The 15,445-nt window shown below is 41.7% G+C and overlaps 1 protein-coding gene across 1 annotated transcript; it reads right to left on the bottom strand.

Annotated features, from left to right (window-relative positions):
* Window positions 1–722: 722 nt before the first annotated feature.
* On the bottom strand, window positions 723–15,276 carry ankrd33ba (ankyrin repeat domain 33ba). Its single transcript, XM_003443514.5, has 6 exons — window positions 14,356–15,276; window positions 5,229–5,358; window positions 3,679–3,819; window positions 3,085–3,226; window positions 2,383–2,581; window positions 723–1,774 (listed from the first exon to the last, which is right to left on the bottom strand). The coding sequence occupies exons 1-6, from the start codon at window positions 14,803–14,805 to the stop codon at window positions 1,229–1,231; spliced, it is 1,608 nt and encodes a 535-aa protein (XP_003443562.1). The 5' UTR covers window positions 14,806–15,276; the 3' UTR covers window positions 723–1,228.
* Between the last annotated feature and the right edge of the window lie 169 nt (window positions 15,277–15,445).

The following is a 15,445-nucleotide window of genomic DNA, read 5'->3' as shown; positions in this document are numbered from 1 at the left end:
GGGGGAATATCGCACTGAGGGCAGCTCGGTGGCACAGTGGTTAGGATTGTTGTTTCACAGTAAGAAGGTCCTGAGTTCAATTCCGCTAGCAGGGTCTTTCTGTGTGGAGTTTGCATGTTCTCCCCGTGTTTGCATGGGTTCTCCCCAGGTATTCCAGCTTCCTTCCACAGTCCAAAGAGATGCACTTTGTGGGGATAGGTTAATTGAAAAATCTAAATTGCCCGTAGGTGTGAATGTGAGCGCGAATGGTTGTCTGTCCCTGTGTGTTAGCCCTGCGACAGACTGGCGGCCTGTCCAGGGTGTACCCTGCCTCTCGCCCTATGACAGCTGGGATCAGCCCCTGCGACCCTGAAAAGGATAAGCGGAAGCGAATGGATGGATGAATAGAAGTCTCAAAAGCTCATATAATAAACATGATACACTTGGCTTTAAAGGGTTAATTGGGTTCTGAAGGGTAAATGTGCAGGAAGTAATCTAAAAATTTCTTCCCAACTTGTCAGATTCAAAAGCGTCACCCTTAATTTAAAAAATGTCATCAAAAGCATTTAAATCTCTCTCTCTATATAAAATATATACGTTAAATACATTCAGGGTTTGTCACTGCAAAGCAAAAAAAGAAAGCATCTAAAATATTGGCAGGCAGACGTCATGAGATTCATTGCAAATCTTGTGCTTCGCTTTCTCAGCCAGTAATGACGAGATCATTATTACTCTTCACCGAATGACTTAAAAGATATATTTTTTAATAAATTGCTTTTAATTATTTTAGGCAGAAAAACGAACACATTTTTTTCTGCTGTAGGTTTCAGTTTGAAGGAGTGTGTGTTATTGTCTTCTGCTTCAACACAGTGCAACATACTACAAAAACACCGGCGTAATGAGCACCCAAGGCATAACAAAATATAGGCCTGGCCATCCATTAAAAAGCAATAAATATGAAAAATAAATTAGCTTAAAAACATTTCAAGTATCAAATCCCCTGGGTATTCGCTGTTTGACGTCAGCGTTGTGCACTTCTAACGCTGTCGCTATAGAGACAGCCATTTTTAAAGAGGTCGGTCAGCATCCAAACACTGCTGGTAATTCTGAGCTCACCCTGTGCACCTAACTGTGTAAAGCTGAAAACCATAAACGCCAGATCTGTCGGACACCTTGGCCCGTACGTTTTTTTGTTCTTTGGAGGGGGGTAGGGGGTTTAGTGTACACGATATCCTCTGAGGTAATGATATTATTTCCTTTTCCCAGTAGCAATATGTCTCCTCGTTGCAGCCTCCAGCCTCTTTCTCTCCGCTTCCTCAGCTTTTTTCCTTTCTTCCTTTAGCTCCTTGTATCGCCACTTTGGAACCTGCAGAAAGTTCCCCCCTCCATCTTTGGAGCTGCTCTTCCTCCGAACCTGTGCCGGCTCATAAGTGGACGGTGGGGCCTTGGACACTCTCACCTTGGGTATGGTGAAGCCTGGCCTCACACTGCTCCTCCTCAGCACCATGTGCATGGGCAACAAGCTGGTTCTCCGTAGCTCCATGGCTTGGTTATAAGACACCAAACCCAAGCTGGAGCTCCTGTGCCGAGGCACCAGGCTCTTAGGCTGAAGGCTGGCCCGGCGACCTGCTGAGTTCTTGGTCACCAGAGTCACTCGAGAGTTCTCAAAGAGTCTGAGATGGCTGTCCACCCTGTCAGGGTTGATGGAGCGAAGCTCCTTGGCGCGCTGCTGGCGAATGATCTCTGGGACCGCATAGCGCCGTTTGCCCACACCTGGAGGACTGTCAGGACACACCTGAAACAAAACCAGCAGTGTCTGATTGGTACTAATATCAGCAGCATTGCAGCAGCAATACTGGTGACTCTGGATGTCAATCATGCCTTTGTTTTCGGTATTGCAGACAGTTAATCTCACACGAATAACCTTCTTAGCGGATAAGGCTGGTGTTAATTATTTCCTTTAATTATTATGAACTAATCCTAAGGGAAATCACAGAATTGGTTGATATAATAAATGATAAATTAGTGCCACATTTTAAGTGTTATTACCATAATATGATTATTAACGTATAAGCACGAGTTTTATTCTATACGGTGACAAAATAACTTTACCATTTGACTTTATGATTTCAAAAGCCAAGTCTGTGGAAGATTGTTTCCATATTGTTCAAAAACATTTGGCTTCATCTGAAGATTAAAAAAAAAGTTTTGGTATCTCAAAGTTTGCCAAGTATAAGCACACATCATTGAATAACACAGAGAGCAACCTTACCACAGAGTGTTTATACTCATTCAATACCTCAGCTGAGGCTGTGATTGAGAAATACTTGTTGTGAGGAAGGCTGAAGAGGATTAATAAATAAATCAATAAATAGAATAAAATTCTAGAGCTTAGACACTCACTGTGCGGCATGCCACAGCGATGAAAGGGCTCCTAATGCCAGTCGTAATAGAAACCATGTGGTCGATGGCGCCTTCGTCCTCCGGGTTGGTGACATTTGCGATGTTAAAGATGTTGCGCACGGTGTCCGAGAAGCGTTTCAAACAGCCGCGCGGCTCCTGGGCTTTGGCCACCAGTGATGCCAGCGGGCGCCACTCTAGACTGGGAGAGCAATACTGATATCAGTTCATGCACCGAGAGACAAAAACTCTCAGAGACCAGCAAAACTCGCCTGAAAAAGCATTTGTGTTATGTTTTTTGTGTTGAATGCGTGATATTGTATGTTCTGTTCTTTTTAATGAGTTAGTGGTAACTTGCACTGACCTTTCTCAAGCAAGCCTTGCCTAGAAACACTAATGATGGCTACATAATCTGAAGCAGAGTCACAATTATTTATTTGCTACATAGCCTGATATCAGGGCGAGATGATGTAAACAGAAAGCTCAGAAAGCTGCTTTTGTGGAGAGGATGCAAAGAAAAGGAGGACAGCAGGTACCTCATAATTGCACACAGTTTTTTTCATACCTCCATGTAAAGATAACAAGTCAGCAGGGCAGTAAATTCAACAAAGGGTCAGCAATTTTTTCTTCTCTTGGAAATCAGTTTAGAAAATGCCGTCATAAACGAGGACTTGCTCATCTTAGACAGCTAGCTGTGAATTGTACCTGTATGTATCACAGTACTGGTGTGGACAAGGCCGTTCCATTAAGCGCGCCATCGCCCATGCAGTTTCATAACGGCCTGTAAACAAGGCCCACTCCCTGGCAGTCAGTTGGCGGCCAAAGTCTTTCGCATTCAGGGCAGCTCCTGATGGACACAAAGAAGACAGGAAAAAGTTTAATTTGTGGATACACAAGCATACAAGCTCAAAGATAACAAGGTGGGGACAGAGTGAGTTTGTGGCTAAAAGCTGTCTCGCTATGCTCACTGCAACTCGTGTACTCCACACTCTCACAGGGTCAGTTAGCAGATTTGTGTAAATGCAAAAGAAGTCCATTATTTGGAAAAAAAAAATAGGTTGAAATTAAATCCATCCTGACATTTAAACCTCCTGCTGTTATGCTTTGGCATCAAACCTCAACATAAAAACTAGTTATGACTAAAAAAGATAAATAAATTACTGTCTACGTATTCAAATTGTCCATCTGTCCACCAAATTTCTGAAAATAACATTTTCTGCAGTTATAATCTAACCCATTCCAAGTATTGCACTGCTACAGAGTTTCATACATTTAATTTAATTACACGCATTTCCTTACCTGCCAACATGAGCGAGCGCACGCACTCCACCCTGCCCTGCATGGCGGCTTTCATTAGGGCGGTGAAGCCGTGACAGTTTCTTCTCTCTATATCCAACCCAGAGTAGTAGTTCAGCAGATAGTTGGTGATTGTTATGTGGCCTAGAGTAACAGAGAGATGGAAAATAGTTACTGTTGGTCAGACAGAGGTGCTAAATACTGCAGATCCTGCAATGGCCACTCGAGGCTGGCTATAAAACCGAGGCAATTCCTAAAGACTTCTGCATTAAAACGTCTTTACAGCAGATACAGAATTACAACCTGGTCTCTGGCTAGGCATTTCAGTCTGCAAGTAGAAGGTTACTGGTTTGATTCAGAGACACAGCTCCCTTTTGCATTGATGTAAAACTGCCAAATATGCAAACATGCAGAGTTACCCCTTGTAGCAAGGGAGCAGTGGAAAGTAGCTTCTAAAGTTCTGATTGACAGCCAGCTCAGCTGATCAGAGTCACTAGTCCTCAAATTGTATTTAGAGGTTGTTGATATAATTCCCTAACAAATAACACAGCGTGCTGAGCAGGTCATTATAGTAACAGACCATCCAATATATATGTTCTTAAGTTTTTGTAAGTGAAATTCAAGTATTAATATGCATGTTACTAGTGATGCAGGTATCTGCATCTGGTACAGTCTAAGTAGGTCAGTAGCCTTCAGTATCAAAAGAGCCATTTTAGCTCCTCCTACCCAACAATGGGAGGAAGAGAGCAGGAAACAAAGGTGACGGGGACAGGTGGGCAGATTACAGATGTAACTGGGAGAGGATAATTAATACATATTGTGTATGTATTAATAGGGTTATGGTTAACCCTAATTCTAACCCGTGGCCTGCGAGCTGAGCCGCAGTTTGCTGACCTCTTGCCTCGGTGCAGGGATGCCTCTTTCCTACCTAGATGGCTAGCATTAGCTAAAACTAATGTGCTGAAAACTACAATCTGTCATGCAAATATGGCTACTCGTGGCACCAAAAAATTAGGATAGGAGTTGCCAAAACTTAGCTGCCAAATTTTAGAGGCTTCAGAATCATAGTTTAAAAACCACTGGGTGTCATGGTGGCTACATCCATCTTCTATTTACAGTCTATACTTAAAGTAAATGAGTAAAATGAGCAGTCCTGCTACAACACTATAAGAAAATGCCTTGAAAATCAGTTTCCCATCATGCATTCACACTTGCTAACAATATTTTGGATGGAAAACATTGATATCATACGACTGGTCGAACAACATAGTCAGTGCATAGAGCCAGAAACTTGTGTTTTTCTGGTGCTCATATGTGTGTTCATCTGTATCAGCATATTGTGTGTGTGTGTGTGTGTGTGTGTGTGTGTGTGTGTGTGTGTGTGTGTGTGTGTGTGTGTGTGAGTGTGTGTGAGTGAGTGAGATTGTGTGTACAGTATTTGTTTCTGTACATGTAAGAGTCTAGCAAGACTGTGAATCAGCCTGTCAGTGTGTGTGTTTGACTACTGCGAGCTGTGATTATAAATTCCCAGTTTGTGCATGGCTGTGTGTTACCTGCTTGCGCAGCAGTGATCAGAGCTGTGTTTCCCTCGCTGTCCTGCCAGTTGACATCTAGGTACGGACACTGAGACAGCGCTATGACGACATCCACGTAACCTTGGTAGCACGCAACCAGTAGCCCTAACTGAGACGAAAAAGTGACAGGGCAGGAAAAAGAGATAGAACAGTTGAAAGAAATAGAGAAGGGAGAGAGATATATAAGGTTAGAATCAGCAAAATCGCTAAGGTGAAAGAAAAAGAAGGTGAAGCAAAACTGCAATAAAGTGCTGACATATACGAAGCAGTGTGCAGAAAAATGCCATCAAGGCAGCGGCGGGAAAAATCCAGAAGACCAGTGAACCTGTGTGCAGCTCCCAAAACTAATATCTGTGATTAAACATGACATCTGTTGTGTTTTCGCTGAGAAACCTTAAACTCAAAAAAGCTATCTTCCTGTCTGATGTTGTTGTGTACTTTTTCGTGGATGTGTTTTTCTGCCAGAATAGGTGCCCTTTTATATGTGTGTGGACAAATGTGTAAAGGTTAGTCTGTGGGTGAAACTCTGAGGCCTGCTGAGTGTTTGACACTGGAAAACTCCTGCAAAAGTTGTGTGCTTTCTGGAAGGTGCACACTTCCTTAGCCAAGACAAACAAGTTGACTGAGCGAGCAGAATTCAGGAACTCAGCGTTCTCAGGTGATGCATCTTCACAGATATACAGGCAATATTATATATGTAGCCAGATAGACAGACAGATAGATGCTGAATATAAAATAATAAATAAATCTAATAATATTATATTACAACATATATGACACTTCATTAGTTACATTTATTCTTCTGGTAAATACAAATATCTAATCAGGCAATCACAGGGCAGCAACTCAGCACATTTAGGCATGCGAATATGGTGAAGTCGACATTCTGAAGTTGGACGTTCAAAGACTTAAGAGACTTTGAACGTGGCATGGTTGTTGGTACCAGATGGGCTGGTCTGAGTGTTTCAGAAACTGCTGATAAACTGGGATTTTCCTGCACAACTACCTTCAGGGCTTACAAAGAATGATCCAAAAAAAAAGAAAATATCTAATGAGAGCCAGTTCTCTGGGCCAAAATGCCTTGTTGACGCCAGAGGTCAGAGGAAAATGACCAGACTGCTTCTTATAAGCCAGCTAACAAATATAATTATAAGAATGCAACAGTAACACAAATAAACACATCTCAGAACGCACAACAGATGAAACTTTGAAGGAGCTGGGCTATAGCAGCACAAGACCACACTGGGTGCCACAGCTGTCAGCTAACAACAAGTTTGTTGAGTAAGAAGAAGAAAAAAACAAAACAATTGTGCGCAACTAGAAATCAGTGTAGCCTGATTATACGCAATCCAGATGAGCAAGGAGAAGAAACAAAGGGGGCATTCTCTGAATTCTGAATTTGGAGCTGACAGGCAAACAATATGTTCATTACTTAACAAGCTACCAGACCCTACCCGGACTCTAAATCTAAATAAACTATCTAAATATGCTGTATTAAAGCCAGGAGTGCTGAACAGAACAAGTCAGACCTACTCCTTGTCAAGCAAGCAGTCATGTATCAGCTGCATGTTGCACATGTATTCTGCTACAGCTACACTGAGTAATACTGTAGTACTTTTTTGTTCTGTCTTGCATTTGCAGTAACACAAAATATCAACTGTGCTAAAATAAAACGAGGTCAAGTTGACCACAGAGACTCGTATATCTCAACTTATACTACACATCATCAGGCTAACCCTATACTATTACCTTTCACTTGCTGAAACCTGACCTCATAGCCGAATGTGAAAGGGCGTTATAATTTTGAAATGTATTTATTTTCAGGAAAATATCAGATCTGTGCCGTAACAGTTCAAGCTTTTCTATCAAAAGTAAAGTATGGTAGTGTTTAGGTAACTGCCACAGCTTACTTCACATTCCTTAAGTGGACGCAACTCATGCAATTTCTTTTAAAACGTGGTGTTCTCTTTATGACCGACCGGCCTGATGCTTTGCACCTTTTTGGCACAATATGTTTTTAATCTTGGTTTCCAAGCACACGGTGTTATTCCACTAATTAATCTTTTCAGCTCTGGTATGAATGCAATCAAAAGTAATCTCAGTATGAAAAATTAAATATAAAAACAAATGAAGATCGGTGCGGATAAGGCCCGAAGATTTATATAAACCTCTCAAATTTATGCATATTCATAGGCTGGTAATTATAGTCAAAACAGAAAAACCTCAAGAAAAATCACATTGTTAGCGTTTCGTTTTTTAAGTCGCAGAGTGTTTCAATTATCTCTGATTTAATAGGCTTCAACCGTATGTCTTTGTACCCAATAAATATAATGTTTTGATAAATCATTTAATTATAGCTTTTTGTCACAGTGCGGGTAGGATTGCTTAAACATCGGCTTTATTTGTGTTAATCAGACACATCACACTGAACACTGAGATTCCTATTAAAATAGAGGAGACAAGCTTTTGGTTGAGGTTGAAGAGAGGTTCAATTATCCCTCAGATTTTACAGGACATGGACCTTAGCTGTATTAAACACTGAACTGTGAACTAAAACAAGTCAGTTGGAGACACAATCGCACTAATTTTGTCACATCTGAGAAAAACAGCTGACCAAGGTCCTGCAGCGTAACTACTGGACTGCCTCAGAGAAGTTCACTTACACTGGCACAGCTTCAAATAGTTCCTTCTGCTTAGACACTCTCACGTAGACCTTGTCTGTGTCTCTCACGCTTTCTCACATACGCAAACACACATTCTTGGCAGCCCCCCGGTTGTGATGTGATGTACTTTAGCAGCACACCCTCCAGCATGTCTCGAGCAATCTAAATCGTCTGACTTTGTTTTTGTTTTCCTTGCAAGCCTTTGTCACACACAGGTATAAACACATACAAGCTTTATTTATCCCAACCGCCTGATGTACTTGTTACGTACCTGTCATACACACTACTGCAATCAGTGATTTAATGCATGTTAATGGTAGCTGCTGACAATGATGGAGCGCAGCAACGTGATCAAAATCATAGGCTTGCATCATCATAATCAATAATTCAATCAATCACTTCCAGTGACGGACGAGAATTAACGAGAATTCTCAGGGGGATTGGGTATTTTGTCTTTAGGGCAAATGAAGTTGCGGACCGGTCGCTGATGGACATCAACACGTGTCCTCACTGTCCCCTGTGACATCACTCATTCTCATACTGACCTTTTCGTTTCAAGTAATTGCATTGAATACATTGAAACTGTCTTGACTAATGCCAAATGTTACTATATACTGTTATGTTCTTCTGTGCACAATCGAAACTGAAACATGTTCCAAAGTAGGTTTAGTAGAAAGCACTTAAAAGTCATCCATCACTTCATAGCATTAACGTGTTGGAGCATGAATGGTGTCAGGTTTATGTTCCAATCGGAAAATAATAGAAGCTAGCTAAAAACATCTTTCCAAAATATCATCAGCTGCTGAAATTATTAGGTCAAACAGGGTGCTCTTATATAATAAAACATAAATAAATGAATTTTCAGCAGAGACCATGTTGATCAAATGCGTGCACAGGTCTTAACAAGATTAGGCTGATGAATTCTAGCATCACTCGATTTAAAACTTGCATCTTGCAATCAAGATTATAATGTGTATTCTGATGAGCGGGCACTCATACACACATACACTGGACTGCCTGGACTTAGATGACCATACACACACACACACACACACACACTAACACACTAAGTAATCTGAGGAATATCCAGTGCTAGGAATAGAAAGGCTTAGCCTTATCAGTCAGAAAGACACGGAGAGAGGGGGGGAGGGAGAAACATAACCATGTATCTGCAGTTAATGTGGCAACACTCCAAAGACTGGTTCCAAAGAAGATGACACAATATGATGCAATACCCAGTGTAACCTTTAAAATTCCTTGATACACAATAAATATGTTTGCAGTAGTACCACGTTATCTTCACCGTGGATACGTTTTTTGATTTATGCTGGTCCTAAAAGAAAAGAGAAACTGCATCTTTGTAAGCAGACTGCAGCCAGTTATTCATTTTAGAGATGCATTGTTTGTATGTAGTGAAAAGTTGTTGATAGTCCAAAGAACGACCGCTGTGTCCTGTGATTTCGATCACTCTGCAGTGGTGGAAAAGTTGGCGCTCAAGTAAAAGCCTTACTTAATACATATCAATATAAATAGGAAAGCATGTTTCCAATTAGAAACATGCTAAAAAACAGCTCTCTTTCCGGTTGTATTGCTCATTACCCTGGAGTGACTTAGAGGTGCATGTCCAAACACATGCCGTCTTCTCCAATGAACTATTCTGACTACTTTCTGCACTTACGGAAGCCTAACTGTAGCAGACAGCCTGCATCTCTGCAGCCTGTGCAAACCACGTGTGAATAAATCAAAATGAAAACATTCCATTCATTTTTAATTTTACAGGACACCTCAGTACACGTGAGCCACACGCTAAAGACCACCCTCATTCACATCCGTCAGACACACCACGGACACAGACATACCAGGCCATGTTTCTGTCAATATCGCCCCTGTTGAATGTCTTTCTGTCTGCAGCTGAATGTTCACACGCCTGTATCAAATCAGATGTGTATGACTGTCGCTTTGATTTTTCCACTCATCAGTATTTGCTAGCAGCATCAAGCTCGCTACCATCTGCAGTGCCACATTTCTGTCTCTATCTGACTATGCTTCATTTGGTCTATCTGCCTCCCGGCCTGTTGGTCGATACGTGTGTTGGTCAGCTGTTCTTTCTGTTGGGCGACTTTGCTGGCTCTCTCAGCAGATGAAACATACTGTATCTGTCCAGGTTTGTCAGCTGACCCCAATCTATTTGGAAATTTGGAATTATTATATTTGATCTGTGTATAAATCAGGTTGATAGGATTCTGTGCGTGTTTACTGAGAGCACATATGAGCATGACAAATTATCCAATTGATTGCAAGGGGAACACACAATGTACTAAACAGGGCTTTGAGTACAGAGCTGATACCTGAACACTAGAAGAATTACCACTGACGTTTACCATAACCATATTATTCTTTTACTTTTAACACGAGAATGCCAATAATTTGTTGATGTTTAATCCATCACGTCAGCCACAAAGTCACAAGGAGAGCATGGAGATTTTGACATAGTGTGCTGCAATCATATCACTGGAGAATTGGATACACATTAAACACACATACTTGTCATTATGTTTATTCCTAAATTCAGAATGCAGACATTTAATCAAGTTTCAATATGTGCACTTGGCAGCAGAAAATACAGTTTTATTGCTTTTCAAAGCCTGTGTTGACACCAAATGTGAGTTTTCACAAGAACTTAGAAGGCCTCCTAAACATACTGGGAAATGAAAAACGGGTATGAAAAGTTCATTGTTTTATGACAGCAGTGGTTCTGAAGAAAAATATCCTTTAGAGGATAACCCTTCTCATAACCTTCAGAAGTTATTCTCATATTACCACAAAACATTTGACTAAAAGTGGAGGCTTCAAGTGTTCAGTAAATCAATGTTGTCAAATTCCCCTTGAATTCCTGAGGGGCCATATGAAACTTTTGTTCTCTTTCTTTTTTAACTACCCTCTGGTTTTTAATCGTTTTACTGGAAAACATCCATGTAGCAGAAGTACCTGTTTGCACAACACAGAATCTCTCACAGTTTCTGGGCTGCAAGTATGCAGCACACTTTGTACTCTAGCTCAGTGGTCCCCAACCTTTTTTGCGCCACGGACCGGTTTAATGTCCGACCATATTTTCACGGGCCGGCCATTAAGGTGTCTCGGATAAATACAACAAAATAAAATGATACGACCAAGACAAAAACTGTGGTATTTTATAAATATAACAATAAGCGCACATTCACTGTGCAATTGTGTAACTTTATTAGCAGCGTCCTCCTGAAATGCGCCAACAACATTGAGAGTAACATCCTCCTCTCTGCCCCTTAATACTCTCTGGTCGCTATGGTAACGAGTAAATATTTATTTCAAAATAAGACACACAACTACAACATGGGAAAAGATCCAGGGAAACCGAGTTAAGGATAAAACCCCCAAAAACCATAAATTTCACACCCGAGCCCGGTACCTAACGACTCGGTCCGTGACCCTAGCTGCTCTAGCTTTCCTCTTGAAGGGAACCAGAGGAAATTACCTGAAATGGTGACTAAACTAGGCAACATACACTTATAAATGCGTCTACAGAGCCTATCAAGTTCTCAAAAATAGTCTACAGACTATTACTAAAACTTGGTCTTCTCATATTGGCCTGATGTGTCTGTGCATCAGTGATTCTAAGCTCTCTGTAGTTAAGCTACTTCTGGACGCCTGATAACTATAATCTACCATCTTTTTAACATATTTGGACATAAACTTTACCACAGTCCTTTTGATGGTCTAGATTAAGAATCTTTCGATTATAAATTTCCTTTTAAACTGATGATTAGTGACGGAGGAAGTGGTGTGTATGTTGTACTCCGACTAGGCCAGGGATGTAACAACCGTCTTTGTTTTACATGCCACTTGATGAAGCTATATTAAGAGGCTGACATCTGTGTCAGGATGTGTTTCCAGTAGATGTGTTACCTAACCTGTATTGTGTCTCTGAGTATGTGCATATCCCCAAGGTCACAGGGCACGACAAAGCTAATGGCACATGCACAACCACACATCCTAGTCATCTGGAAGTCTCTTTTCCTACATCTCTCACTGCTGCTACACTCAAACACACACTAAACGCGAGCATGTGTCTTCCGTTTCAAAGTGCCTTGAGGACCTTTGACCTTTTCCCTGTTATATACTTTATAACATACACATATGTTCATGTCACAAGGACTCCTTTCCATGTTCTCATGACTGAATGCACTATGTAAATGCAGAGAAATAAGGAGGGGTAGGAGATGGTGAGAGACAGATGTTTAGAGAAGAGGGAGGTGAAATGTAAGAAGGGACAGATGGGGTCGGCCTCTAGGTCAAAGAAGCAGATTTGTGATATAAAGCACTCCTTCTCTGAATCTACAGTGCTGTGAAACTTCATCCTCTCAGCTTAAACTAGCTGCAAACAGCAGAAAACTATGCTTATATATTTGGCTTGTTTCCTTGTGTAAAGATCTAGGCATGTGTGCTGCTTGGCACTGGGCTAAAGCGATTCTCCACCTTTTACTAAGTAAAGCCACAAAGACAATGGTGACTGACATGTGCTGCCTTACCCCACACTGAAGGCCAGCTCAATTACAATTATTGAAATGTCCTGATGAATAAATACAAGTATAGCATGCCATCACTGTGGATTTATCTCTTTGCCCTGGGCTGCAGCTGTTTGGCAGGACTGAAGCGATACAGATTGATTCCATTGCAAACAGATGAAAACTAACATTCATTTTAGTTTATTAGGATCATTGATCAAAACCACTGAAGAGGACAATCTGGTTCATATAATTAACTGACATATAATTTGGTTTATGCTAGCGCTTAATTCTATAAGACATATCTGAAATGCAGCCAGCTGTAACGGAAATGGATCCAATCCTATTGTGAACTTTATGGTTTTAAAATGCATCCTGGGTCAGACTCTCATCTCATTGATATATATAATATGTTTACTCACAGACTAATACAAAATGAATCCACATAAAATGTAAGATAATGCATTCGAAGTAATATTTGTGCACCCTCCTTCAGGACACAATAAAAAAAATCATCTGGCCCTTAGCAGGTCGTAAAATCAGGTAAATATAACCTCCATAGTACATCAAAATATGACATATTACACTGTGTCAGGCAAAATACAAAAGCAGTGCATGAAAAACTAAGTGCATCCTTACATCTGTTATGTGAATTCAGAGCATAAGTCGACACTCGGTCCTGCTTATCAAATCCACTTGATTAACTGATCATTAGCATGTGTGAACACCTCTATAAAGCAGAGCTACAGGCCTCAATTAACGTGTTAAATGGCAATGCAATTAGGAAAAGACTGAACAATTACAGCTTGTTTGGAAAGGCTGCCAGGAGAAAGCCCCTTTTTACTCTAAAAAGAAATGGCAAGACAGCTGAGGTTTGGGACTTATTTAAGACTTCGGACAGATAAGACCAAAGTGGAGATGTTTGACCATAATGAAGAGTGCTACATTTGAGGACCAAACATAGTGTGTCAGCACAAACACCACATACCAACTGTCAACCACGCAGGGGGAGGTGTGATCATTTGGGTTTGTTTTGCAGCCACGGGTCCTTGACATCTAGCAGTCAGTGAATCATTGAACCCCACCAAAGTTCTCTAGAGTCAAATCTGAGGCCGACTGTCCGACAGCTGGCTAAGTTTTTAAAAATAAATATAGACAATCTATAACATGTTCATCTGAAGCTATATTTGCTTAATGCCTGCTAAAGACCAGATGATTTTTGTTATGAAGCACTGATACATAAAACCTTAGAAGCACTTTCTGTTTCACAGGCCTGTACACATAAATATGCCTGCATGACCACACGCGCAGAAAGGAGTGGTGTGTTTCCTCAGAAATCACAAGAGCCTTCAGTGTTTTTTAAAGCGCTTGAGCATTCTAGCTCCTCATAAACTGAGATCTGTCATCACACACACACACACACACACACACACACACACAGAAACTCACACATAGAGGCCTTTCAGAAAGGACTATCAGATAAAGGTGTGAGCTCATTATGAAAATAAACAAAGCAGAGGAAAAGTGCAAAAACAGCCATTAGAAGTAAACTGCATGTAGACCTAAGTCACAGTACTACAGAGACACTAGTGTAAACTACACTGACTTCCATATGACATGCATTACAAGTTGTAGAGGTCAAACTTTCCCAAACGTTGAAAATAGGTGAGTAAGCCAGAAAGCTCGGGTTTAATTATTTCAGTCTGAGACTCTTTGACTGCACTTGTTGCACAAAGAATGGACCTAAGATACTATTAGATGTAACTGGGAACTCCAAACATAAACCTTGTGAAACTGTTTCGAGATGCACGTTTTCATACCAACAACTCTTGGTGTCACTGTGGAGGTGGTCTAAAGCCACGTGTGTGAAGTTACTCGGAGTTTCTGTTGTGTGCTTCATACCCTGTTATTCCTGTCAGTCTCCTTGACCTCCTCCTCCTTCACACCATGCCGGATCATTATCCGGACTATGGCCGCGTTGTTGGTGCAGCACGCCTGGAAAAAAGACAGCGGCTCCGGGCTGTCCGGTGACGGGGAGCGCTCCGAGTCCGCGAACACATCATCCGGTGGATAGAAGGAGTCGTCCGACGCGATGCTCCGACAATCATCCAGGTCCTCAAAGTCAACTTCTTCGAACTCGTCATGGTCGTCCTCGCTTCCATCCTCAGTGTCCTCCTCACACGAGCCCAGGGAGTCCTCGTCCACATAGTGGGACAGAGGCTCCTCAGTTATGGTCGGGTGAACTTGGCGGATGTCTCCCCCGACTTTTTGCTGCTGCTGTTGGAGCTGGAGCTGTCTGACTCGGACCGACGAGGCGCCTCCTCCATCCCTATCGTCCGTGATCAGCACCATCTAACCCCCGAGCCTAGGGCACCGTCCGCGGGGTGGAGTGCAGCTTGGCACAGGGCGCGCGAGCATCCAGACTGACTGTCTCTCCACGACAATAACTAAACTAGCACGCGGGGAAAGTCCGTGAAATCGCCTTCGAGAGCCTAAATTACATAAAACACTCGATTCGTTACCTCATTCTAGTTCAACATGTTGCGCTTTTTAATTATCCCACTTCTCAGTTTGGAGAGTTGTGAACCATAAAAAAAAGTCCTGCGAAGTAAAGCAAGTACGGAGTGCGTCCTCAAAACGAAACCACGTTGTGTTTTCGTTATGAGTTATCCGGCTCGAGGGTACCCGGAGACAGATACAATTTGGGTACTTTCAAAAAGTGTTGCTACAGCGAAAAAAAGGAAAAAAACGGACTACAAGTGCAGCACACAGGGACGTCCCACTTAGGGCGGAGAGAGGCAGCAGCATGTTGACCTACAGTCGCCTAATCCGATTAGAGGTGACTGGGGCCTCTCTCTCTCTCACTGTGTGTGTGTGTGTGTGTGTGTTGGATTATACTGCTGGTTGCAGCCCTATAGGAAACAATATTCCTAGAATATTATAATAATATGGATAATATAGGGATTTTCGACTATGTTTGGGAATTAGTTTA

Source organism: Oreochromis niloticus, linkage group LG9 (genome assembly GCF_001858045.2).
Source record: "Oreochromis niloticus isolate F11D_XX linkage group LG9, O_niloticus_UMD_NMBU, whole genome shotgun sequence".
NCBI lineage: Eukaryota > Metazoa > Chordata > Actinopteri > Cichliformes > Cichlidae > Oreochromis > Oreochromis niloticus.
This window is presented reverse-complemented; position numbering and strand designations above follow the sequence as displayed.